At 39.1% G+C, this 12,543-nt stretch overlaps 1 protein-coding gene across 4 annotated transcripts in view; it reads right to left on the reverse strand.

Moving 5' to 3' along the window:
- The window catches only part of LOC138265205 (probable cation-transporting ATPase 13A4), a 268,240-nt gene that overhangs the window by 174,711 nt on the left and 80,986 nt on the right, over window positions 1–12,543 (reverse strand). For all 4 annotated transcript variants that reach the window (XM_069212753.1, XM_069212757.1, XM_069212754.1 and 1 more), the window contains 4 exons: window positions 8,380–8,568; window positions 5,838–5,899; window positions 2,191–2,341; window positions 471–554 (listed from right to left, as the gene is read on the reverse strand). In XM_069212753.1, the coding sequence (XP_069068854.1) occupies window positions 471–554; window positions 2,191–2,341; window positions 5,838–5,899; window positions 8,380–8,568 (486 nt within the window). The remainder of the gene's footprint in view (window positions 1–470; window positions 555–2,190; window positions 2,342–5,837; window positions 5,900–8,379; window positions 8,569–12,543) is intronic.

The raw sequence follows: 12,543 nt of genomic DNA on the forward strand, positions 1-12,543 counted from the left end.
CTTTCTATGTGTGCTGCAGAATGCATCAAACATTGAAAGAGGTAGAAAGGAGAAATAAACATATTTCCCCTTATTACGTCTCACTGGAGAAGGTACATCGTTTTGATGCATTTCTATATTTACTAGCTTTTGCAAATCTGGGAATTGACAGAAATACATGGTTGGATTCATAGGAACACCTATGCTCCACCCACTTAATGCCTTCTCAATGGAAGGTAACCTTCAACTTACTAAACCACTCAAAGCTTTGCAAAGAAGCTTTGCATGGCTTAGCAAATACCAAAAAAATGATTTGGGGTCAATAATGCACCACAAAAAGGGACATTGTAATTATAATAAATCTACCCACAAAAATAGGCAAAAAGCAATAGTCACTGAAAACACTCTAAGCAATCTGGTTGACAGCTAGCCACTGGATTCCACAGACGGTGCAAATAGAATGGAATCTGTATTTACAAAAAATACACCACCTTTATAGCTCGGGGTCCTGGTTTAATCACCACCTCCGATGATAAGTCGCCTTTGTCTTTATCAGTGCTGCAGTTCTCAATTGTCTAGGAAAAATAAAAGAGGCTGAGCAATGCAGAAGATATAAATAGGTAGTAGAAATCTTTTCAAAAAAAGAAAAGATTTGAAATTAGCATTTTAATTATAGAAAAACTGTGCTGTCTGACTTTATAAGGGAAACAAATAAATGATAAGGTCATGCAAGTTCCTGATAAGCCGATTATTCAGGGCTGCTCCTTCGCTACGGTGAAGAAGCATTACACCTGGCCAAGCCGGCAGCAGAAAAATTAAACAATAGTCATTTTATTTTTCTGTTTCTGGCTCAGCCAGCAGTGCAGGGAGGGCGAGGCTGGGCCACGGGAGGGGGGGGGGAGTGGTGTGCACTAAGTGCGCATGTGTGTTTGGCCAGCCGTACCAGCTCCGATAAAGCCTATGAAGTTCAGCCACTGGTAGCCATGAACCTCACTGCTTTTCTTCAAGTTCTTTCACAAATATTTTTATGTGGATGTTGCACACTAGAAAAACTGTTTGTATTGTAGTTCACAATAATGTTTAACCCACATCGCACAGGCAAATTTGTGTCAGGGTTATGTGAATTTGTCTGTGATACAAGCTGTGGGTATCATTTCAATGAGTACAACAGCCACAAAGAAAACATTGTTTTAATGACAAGTGGTCCTAACATCTACTCTGACACTGCACAATTTATCAACAGCAAATTGAAAACTAACAGCTTTTATTCCTGGCAACTTTAAGTGCCTAAGAAGAAAAATGTTCTTTGCATTTCTTCTAGTGTAAGTTTTCCTCTCTCCCTTATGCCAGGAGGATTGTCAAATGGTGGTTCATGGGTTTAAAGAAAGACAAACCAGTGCATTGCTATACTCACAGGAATTTTACATGTAAAGAAAACAATTTACCAGTGGAAATCCCTGCTCCAATACGCTTTATGAAACACTGGGGGTAGGAAGGAGAAAACTGGAAACATTCAAGTCTCTAAGCTTGAAGTACTTTCATTCCAAGATGGTGTTTTGGGACTTAAAATGGGTCTGTAAAGCAGCCACAAACCTGTTTTTTTCACCTATTACCATCACTTTCCTGCGCCTCCTCCCACAGTACATCTGCTATGGAAACATATATTTCCATATGAGTAAGTCCCTTTTTGCTCAGAATTCCTGACACTGTAAATGTCAGTTTTAGAAATGGATAATGGAAATTAATAATTTGTAGATACGTGCTGCTGTGAAATGGACCTCTATATACAGATGACAAACACCCATACCACACAACTACAGCACTCTTATTAATGTGAGATATTAGGAATTTATTGGATGTGATAATTATGGCCTATTCTATGGTTTGGCCATAATATGGTGCATAACAGGGGGTCCTTAATGCTTATCACACCAATTTCTGAATGTCCCACAAATGAGTCACCATTTTACTTTAAACTCCAGCAGGTTTGCCCTACCCAATATGACGCGGGGAAGCCAGGTGATCACGCCCATAATGGAGTGGGTGCAAGAACAAAAAGGCATATTAATATTTCTGATGTATGCCATGATACAAGTTCCCAAACATGAGAAATTATCAGCCCACTTGTAACGAAGGCCAATGTGTCTACTTTGATGTATGATCCCACAATTTCCAAATGTTTATTTGTATATTTTGATTGTTCTACATTACCCAGTTTGTTCCTTCAAACATCTTCAGGTCCAGCGGATCTCCCTGCAGCTTTCCATCTAGAAAGATAAGTGAGTGACAGCTGGCCAGGGCGGCTAATAGTGGACTCCAAGGTAATGCATCGCTATGACCGAACCTGTGAACTGTCTGAAAACTGGGGTGAAAAAGAAGCCAATGAATGCAATGTGTCATTTTTAACTCAGTTGGGAAAAATGTAGAAAACAAAGTCCACACATTGATTTAAAAACTCCATGAATTATAACATCTGGCTCTTGATTCAGTTGATAGTTTACTAGAAGTGAAACCAAATTTCAAAGCAATCTTTGAAAATTATGTCCCTCAAAGAGTCCTATGCCCAAATGTGATAAAAAGAGCAAGGGTTATGATTGTTTTCTGAGATACCTATTTAAAATCACCTGGCGTATTCATGAGAAAGTGGTGCAGGGCAGGCCAGCAAGTCACCTTGCTGACTAATGCTTCACTAGGAATAGGCAGGAGTGCGCCGTACTTAAGGCATATAGCACATTCCTACCTTTGTCCCCTGTGCTGATGCCCTTTTGGCAGCCTAGTGCCAATGCAGGCCCCTTGCACCATGGAGTCATGGGTGTCCGCTGCAGAATGCAGCACACATAGAAAGAGGAAGTAACAACATAAACATATTTCTCCTTGTTACACCTCTTTTTAGCGCATTCCCAGATTTCCATGTTCTTGTAAATCTGGGAATGTGTCCAAAAACATGGGAGTTGCCTGAGAAGACCCATGCAACACCCCTGGAATTCCCTCCCCAAGGCAGAGTAAGGCAACACAGCGATGTATGCTGCACTGTCTTACTCCAGAATTTTAGAACCACTCTAAGCCTTGCAAAGTGGCTTTGCTTAGCTTCATAAATATGACTGAGAGGTTTGTGTCATGCATGTGCCACACTGAATGGAGCAAACATGATGCAACCCTCTCACATATACAGTATATCTCCCCATTTACTTACCACTTTCACCCCCCACATGTCCTGAATCTTTTTTGGGCACTTCAATGAACAAACAGTGTGCTGATATTTTATTCTCAAACTGAAAGCAGTCAGTGTCATTAGGCACTGACTACTTTCACATTTATTGGTACACAGGGAAAAATGTCTGTCCTTGATCAATGATCTGCAAGGGAGAGGTTCTGCTGAACAGGACTCAATGTCTCCCTAGTGAATCCCTGTCTGGGAATAATTCCCTGACCGTGATCTCAGACCAGAATCTCCCGCTATATGCCAGGAAAGAGATTTCATGGTGGCACAGCTCCATGGCAATGGATAAGTGCCCCCCACCTAAAAATGTAAAACTTATTTTTGCCCAACCACTCGATGTCAAGGAAAAATGGTAAAAGTAAGGGTTTTGTGGCAAACTGATCAGGCATTAGACAGTGCCCCAAACAATTATAGCATTACAACCCCCAGCAGTTGTTTCTGCCCCTGGTGTATTTACCCTCAATCTGCCCCTCCAGGGACCGAAAGCCCACTAGACCCCAGAGCTAATATTTTTAAAAAAGGAAATGCTCACCCAAGCATTAAATTGCACTCCTACCCCATAACACGCCTAACAGTCTTTCTCCCTTATCCCCTGAATGGCTGCACTATTTGCAGTCCGCGTCAGCTAGCATATAGAGATCCCTCAAACTCAGGATGGAGCAGCTTGAGTGGATTTCACTACATGCTCTGATAGAGAATGCAATACAAACCTCAAAATGTGGCTAAAATCGTGCATTTCACTCAAATTTTCAAAGAAAAGTCAGAGAACCATGTGAACTATACAATTACTACTACCCACCGTACATAAACTTCATCTGATAAACATATTCCCCAACATCAAAAATAGGGCTCAACACTGGGGTGGTAAAAGCCTCAGCAGCTAGGGAGTTAATGATGTTTTAATTTGGAGTTGTGTGACTCTTTTTCCCCTAACAATACCTTAGAATTTTTAAGCACAATTGTGTCTCCCAGCTACAGGCATGCAGTCAACTGTAGGTTTGTCAATAACTGAACATGCTACATTCAATAAAATACTCATGAAAGCAAAATAACTGAATAGAGCTATAGAACATATTGATGCACCCATTATGACATGAGTGCATTTTGTTATTCTGGAAATTAGTCATTATGCAAACCAGCAAGAGGAAGAACTGCAGCTCATTGGAAACAAACATAAATCCATTCATATTAGCTGAGAATGTGGAATCCTTTTATTGTTAAACTGAGGTAAACAATGGGAAAATAAACATTTAAGAAACAAATGACATGGAAATCCATCATCATATCTAATTTAATTGTGCATCTTGTACATTCTTTACAGATCCACTGGCTTCTTCAATGTGCAATTTCCTGTTGATGATGGATTTACTTAAAGCTGATGGATTAGTGTAGTGTTTTAGAGGCGTTAGATGTCTTTGTCTTCCTAAGAATCCCATGTGGATTTTGTTTGAAAAGGTACTTTGAGGATTTCCTCTGCACAATGCAGTCTGGGACAATATTAACTTCATCATATTGTTGGGACTATGGGAGCAAAATCACTCAATGGGCAGCGAGGTTTGGTTTATGAAAACCCACTAAGAGCATTCAACTCCTATACTTTGAGAACCCAAAGAAACAGAGTCCACTAGACTTCTAATCAAGAGAAATTGATGGAGAAAACATCACTCTCCTACTGTAGGAAAGCTGGAACAGCTGTCAAAACCTCTGACACCACTTTCCAAGGCCATGTTTTAACTATGATGAAAAAAAACTTTCTAGACAGACCGCTTGAAGCTTCAAGTACTCCTTTCATGTCCACATATTAGCAGGCAATTATGGGGTAGATTTCCTTGCACCCCATAGAGTCCCCTACCACCACAATGTGTGCGCTGTATTTCAAATTTTTGACACTATTGATGTACTGTTTTTGCTCTAACCCTGAACAGCAGATAGTGGCCCATTGTAGGCAAAGGTGTGACCCCTTTTAATGCTTGCTCTGAGAGCCCCCCCATTGCACACATTATGCCTGAATCAGACATAGTGTTGCGCACGGGTTACAAAGTAGTGCAAAGCAAGTGTAAATCTGGTGCTGTGATTTTGGCATCATTGGGCCACATTAGCATAAAAAGGGATGCTAATGTGGCACAAGGAGGAACTAGGGGCTCTTAAATCTGGTTCTATGTGTTTTATGGGCCTTAAACCACAATGGCAACTGCGGTGCAGCCCGGACAGTCTAAAGCAGAAAGAGAGCTAGAGGCAATGAGCGAAGTGCTGGAGAGGTTGAACCCAGCTGCTCTTGCTAATGTATTACTTTGTAAAGAGTGTGAGTATATTGAGGTGCTGGCAAGGGGCTAGTCGCACTACTCAAGGCTGCTCCTTTCCAGATTGATAAGAATAGACATGGCAGTCTGGGTGGGTTTCCATGTGTCCCTGCACAAAGCATCCCACAGGATCCAGGCAGTCACAGATATTTCTTCATCAATAATTTCCTGTACCAATTCAAACTTTTTATTAAGAATGAATGCATGAGGAAATTGACATTACTGTCTCAAACCCTATAAATTGATGTAATATATTCACCTCACATTCCCATATGCTACCCAGAGAAAAGTGTACCTTTTGCAGTCAGGTAGTAGAAACCATTACATCCCAGTCATACCTTTGTCCCCTTGATGGGATTAGCCCCCAGAGGTCCAGGCCTTCTTCTGTCAGGGTGCCAGTCTAGATTCAAATGGACATCAACACATTAACAACAGAAACAACTCATTCTAACCTCACTAAGTAATTGTGGTGCTAGCAAATAGATTCATTGAAGCAACAAGCAAATCAAAGAAGCTTTACAAATAAACACAGTATTATCAGAAAGAATCTCAGTAAATATGGTGCATTCCTGCCCTCTCCATTTGAGGCAGCACAGCAGGTTATCTTGCTGAGATGCCCTCCGTCAAATCATGATAAACCTGGCCTTGATATGAGCCTCATTACAGCTCTGTTGTGCAAGCTGTTAGTCATGTCTTGGAGAGCAAAAGCTTTAAACTGCTCTGAGTGCTCCATTCTGTGGTGTTTGAAAATGTATGCCTGTGCCCTTAATCGCGGTTTTTGGCTTCAAACAATGGAAACAGACATTGCACAATACTTCTAAGCCTCTGAATGTGCGTAGTTACAAAACACTACATGAAACCACTGGAGTCTAATCTACAAGCAGCAGTAGACTTCAGGATCTATCACCTTCAGCACCAAACAGTGCACACAATCAGTTTGCTGTTTAATTTTGCTTCCCACTTAGAATTTAGCTAGTTTGAAAAGGTATTTTAAGAGAGGCTTTTAACCATATACATAATGTAAACCATCTCCAGTAGAAATAACTGGAAACAATGATTTCTAACTTTATGAATGTATTTATTAATTAGTGGGAAACCTAAAATGTTTCCCCATAGATAGCATTGTTGATTTCTATACCATTTAAACGTATTTTATGGGTTCTGGTTCTCCTTAAAATTCTTTCCAAGAATAATTCAAAAACACCAATATCCAAACAAGTCCAGGATAATAAACAGGATTAGTTGGATAAACGAACTAAGACTACAGAAATATCAACAGACATGGAGCACTCTTACACACATGACCACATAATGAAACCTATAACATGTCTTTATTGAAAATATAAAATAAACATGCAGAGCTGTGATTATATAACACACAGGGGGTTATTCCAACTTTGGAGGAGGTGTTAATCCGTCCCAAAAGTGACGGATTTACCACCAGCCGTATTACGAGTCCATTATATCCTCCAAAGTTAGAATAACCCCCACAGATTGAAGCTCATATTTACATACATACACTTCACACACTGCATGCACAACAAACACCACATGCATCACATATGAATATTTAAACCACTACACACCATGAATACATAAGCTCACACAAACAAAAACGCACACTGTACAGACACACATGCATGGACACAAAACCCAAGACAGCACTAGTCACATGGAGACAATCACATACATATACGCACACACCCATGCACGCACAAGCACACACACACACAATCCCTAGCACTGATATTAAAACACACAAAATAAGATACATACTCTATACTCCACACAGTACATACACCATTGTCATCACATACATATACAGACACACATCATATATCATGCACCTACATGCATAGCATTGGTCATATAAAACACACTCAATAGAAATACACATACCAATATCTCACATACAACATAAACCTCAGGCAGCATGAATGCACAAACACATACACAGGTGTACATGTCACACTCATCATGAACACATGTACAACCACACAAATCCACACATATATACATAATAGGCCCACAAATACACACAGCAGTAACACCCTCCCCCCACAGACACAGCAAACAAACTCTGTTTATATAGCATAAACATGGACACAAAATACTCACATACACCCAATAATTACATACATAGGCATACAACACACACACACACACACACACACATACACACACACAGAGCTAATACAAGACAAACCTCAGTGCATCACCTCAGCCCCCTGCCCTCATATATATATATATATATATATCTATATATATATATATATATATATAGATAGATATATATATATATATATATGTTTGGACTTTTGAAGATCCAAATTAATGACTAGCTTAGAGATTCCTCGCAAATGAAACTGCAAATGTGAATAATTTTATAAATTAATTTCTCAATTCATGCATGCATGTTGAGCAAGACTTCAAAGATATTTGTGGTTCAAAATTAATAGCTGACCATGAAATCCAGACAAACATCAGGAAACAGGAAGTCTACAGAAATGCATGTGAAAAAAAGAAGCTGCTATTTCTCCTATCATCAACAATTATATGCCTTCGGAAAGAATACCTGCATCACTAGGGTAATACTAAGTGTAGGAGTAACGTGTATAACTCCATGTAGCATAATCATGCACAATTACCTGAGAATTCACCTGATTATGCAAGAAGAGTGAGTCAGTGTTTAGCGCTAGTTCTTGGTGCAAAAATGTCCCCTCACATCCAAAATAGATGCTAAGAATGAGGCTAAATATTCTGTGGCATACTGTGCTGAAAGTTAGTGGTAGCCCCAGTGGAGCATGGAGGTTGAGTTCCCCATCATCAGGAAGAGGCAGAAGTGAACCAAATGAGTCTATGATGGAAGCATCCACATACCTTATCAAAACAGATGAGATTGAGCCATCCAGCAAAGCTGATTTTCTTAGGGCTGATACAAAAAATTCCTCCTTTTTTCAGCCTCTTCTGTGCATACATGATTCCCACTGCCAGCCCGGCCGAGAGAGAAGGTGGTACCATGCCAGTCACTATAAAGAGTGACAATATGATTGTTTCACTCACAGATACCTAGGTAAAAATAGTATTAATTTCAGAGACTGCCGCTGCAGTAAACAAGAGTCAAACACCTTACATGTGTTTACAAACATATTGGGTAGGAAGGTAGTATTGCCAAGTGAATGAGTACATTATTGGTTGCACTGGATACTCACCAGTGTTATATACTATTCAACATTTCGGGCTGATCCCAGGAGCACTGTACAACAATGTTATGCATACATTTTCCATTAAGAACATTAGCACAGGAGAGTGAATATTACATATTAACAAAAACAGCTTTATTCTATCATTGTTATGAAAACATTTTAAATATGCAGCCTTTTCCGAACATAACATGTTTACCACTTGTGAATGTAAAGAAAAATAGCCACATATTCATATGTAAAAACAAGACAATCTTTAGACATCCTTCACTATTACACTGCCATTGTTTTCAAAACAAAATATGGTTTCTAGTTTATATATTGTAAAGAATGAGAGTCAACATGTCTTTTGTAGGACTCTTTTTCCAAGGCCAGTTTTCTTATTTCCCTAATATATAATATGTTGTGATAAAACTTTCATCTTGTAAAGTCAAGGTGTTTTACATGTCCCAGTCGAGGGCCCTGTCAGCTGTTCAGTAGTATTTCAGTGGTAACTGAATATCTGTATGCTTCCAAATTGTAGGAAGAGAATTTTCATCCTGATAGTGTTAATCAGAAATACCCATGATAAGTCAAGATATGTTGTCATGGTATCAAAGGACAAATCACATTCTTGATATGATTATCACTTTTGGGATAAAAATTCTCCTAGTACATCTTTTTAAGTGTAACAAAAGATGTAGTCCTCTGAATTTTTGCAAACACAATACATAACGTCAACATCCACTCCTGTTAAAAAAATCAACTTCCCTCCACTTTGCAGGAATGTTTCTTATAACATAAAACAGGACAAGTCCACCAACTGCTGACGAAAATGTATACCTGATGAATTTGCTAAACAACTAACAGAGGACTTCCATTAAATCCAGAGGAGTCCAGATTTCGACTAGTAGGTAACACCAGAGCTACAAACCTAAGTATTGTATTTTTTTTTATTTAATTCTTGACTCAAAGGTATCAGAGCACTGTACATAGAAAAGGTTGTTGCAGTTACACCAATAAGCAAAAAGGGAAACATAAATATATTAGATTTCTGTTATAAAAAGACACTATAGGAGATCAGGTTATTAGTTGTGAAAGATGGGAAAGCAGTTTATTAGTTGCAAAAGATGACAAGTAATATGTCCTCAGTCTCCTTACCTGGAACCAAGTAGCCAGACAAAGAAGTCCAAGGCCTTCTCAGGGTGGTTGTTGTGGGTTAGTGCCAGAGTCTTTAGGCATGGTCACTCTCACAGGTCTAGATTTTTCTCTAACATATTTCCCTTCTGTAGTTGTGTTCAGGTAGGGTGGAATATTCCAGAAGGTAGGCACATCTGCCAAATGCTAGGATAACATATCGTTACTCCACCCATGCCCTACCCAGCCTGACAGCATTTTGGGACTTTTCAACATGGTGCCTTCAGATGTTCTGTTGACAGACATAATCCCCGCCTCTAACTGCCACAGCTGCCTGGTCCCTTCCTCCATCTCTTCAAAGTCTGTGACTGGCTTCAGAGGTCAGTCTGCCATTATTTCCATGGGGTTGAGACACTTATTCCAGGTGCAGGGTGAAAAGTAATTAGCAAATTCAAATCCTTTCCCCACCCTTTCCTTTCTAATTACTGACTAATGGCTCAATTGTGTTATGAGGCCTTCGATCCTACAGCAGGCCAGCAGAGTAATTAACTTAGCCCAGCAAGGTTGTTCAAAGGTTTAAATCTAATTAGGAGTGTAGTTGGAGAAAAGAGATAAAGAGATAAACCTTAAAGTGTTATAAGGAGTGCATATGTGTGCAATTAAATGTCCATTTTGCATTCGGTATACCACTGGTGGGTCAACTGAGTCTCTATGTCTAACTATGCTTAAATTGTAGTCTTGCACAGAATTCACCCATAATGTATAATAAAGCAAAGCATTCTACATATTATTCACACTATTAAGGCCCACCCTTCTTGTAAGGCCTGCACAGGTTAGTACCAATACTTTCCAGGCTATTTGACTGGAGATATCCTACAAAGCTAGAAAATAGAAACCAGTGCATCCTGAACACAAAATGCTTTGAGTTTTGAACAACCTCTCTTTGCCCATAAATGAGCACACATGATTAAGGATGTCTACTATTCATGTGTGTGATATAGCATGCTTTGCACCACTAAGTTACCCTGTATTGAGGTATAATATCTATAGTACCATGTATTTCTGGAAATTTATGATGAACTATACAGTTATCTCCTGTTTTTCAGATACTATAAAAGTCACCAGCCAGCCAAGAATTCAGGTATTTTGCATAAGGATGTATGAGTGAATGGTAAGACTATGTTGGTGTTTGAATTTAATTTGAGACATGGTAGGTCCTCGTGAAAGCAGAGCAAACAGATGTCAAAATCAGCTGAAGCATGTTCACTAATCAGAGATGAGAGAATCATTGTTTTTCAGATACACCCTTTGTATGATTTTAATCAGCCAAATCGTTCCTGTGAACAAAATAATACACTGGCACTTAGGATACCTAAAGGCTTTTTTAACTCTATAGATATTATTTCCTTTTCCAATTCATGAGATTAACCACAGCAACAGACAGCTCCCCCAAAAATGTGTTTAAACCCACCCAGGTGAACCCTCAATACCAGGTGAGGACTTGATGATGAATTATGCTGCAAAAGGCTATGTGGGTGAGATCCATTTTAAAAGAAAACTGTGCTGTGATACAGGGTTCAGGAGGTTTCCTCTTATTTAGTTAGTGACAAGTTAGTTGGTAGTCTCACACACTGAGCCCACACACATGTGCACAATCATATGTGTGCATGTTCTTGTGCAACCAGCCCAGAGCATATTACACTAGCTGCACATCAGTGGTTCTTATGTTATTGGCTGTTAGCAGTCCAAATACTTTATAACAGTACCGAATGTGAGATTGACTTAGGAGGTAGGACTCAATTATGGTAGAAGTTCATAAACCAGGTAGGCCAAAGTGAAAAATTCAGAAGGATAAAATGGGTAGTACCCATCTCTCACAGTGCCCTTTCTTTAGGGCACAAATATCATGAAAATAATTGCTTAGAAGGATATGTTTGATATTCCTCTTTCAGGATCAGCCCTTATGAGTCAAAAATGCCCCTATTGTGCGGAAGCCCTTTGATCCTCCTTCTGCCCAGCAGAGTAATTAACTTGCCACAGTATGGAGATTTAACGGCTAGAATCCAATCAGGATTTCAGTCAGAGAAAAAAGATAATGTGCCAGAATAATTGCAAGTAAGTGGAAATTGCCAACAGTTCTGCATATGGGGTACCTATTTCCTATAATATTGGTGCGTCAAACTATTTTCCAGTCATTCCCATGGTAAAACTGCAGTTTAGTGCAGATTTCACCCATGGTATCCAAAATAGTGAATTGTTCAATAAATCACTGCCCATTAGGTAGAGTTCATAGTATTTGAAAATGGGACACACAGAAATGTAATGGTATCATGTCCCTGTAGTGAAAAGCCCTGAAAATCTTATTTTATTTGTGAAAGACTCTGATTGTCCTACCAGGAAAATTTGATTACAGATCAAACTATTGATTCTATATCTTGGTTTGAATCCAGCTAGAAACATAATTCAACATTCTTTATAATATTTATTGTAGAGCCCGATTTGATGGTGAAATTGGATTTTTAATAAATACTTATTAAAATGTATTTTTTGTAAGTTAACTTTCCCCTGGCTGAAGCCCCTAGAGGGTAATTTACATTAGCTTTCTAGCAGTTGTTAATCAAATACTTTACCTTAATGATGTGTAAAAACTGCTTTCAGATTAGAGACAATAGCTTTGAAGTGGGGATGTATTGTTTTCCTCTGATAGAAAGACTAGCTGAGGTGG

Source organism: Pleurodeles waltl, chromosome 11 (genome assembly GCF_031143425.1).
Source record: "Pleurodeles waltl isolate 20211129_DDA chromosome 11, aPleWal1.hap1.20221129, whole genome shotgun sequence".
Classification (NCBI taxonomy): Eukaryota; Metazoa; Chordata; class Amphibia; order Caudata; family Salamandridae; genus Pleurodeles; species Pleurodeles waltl.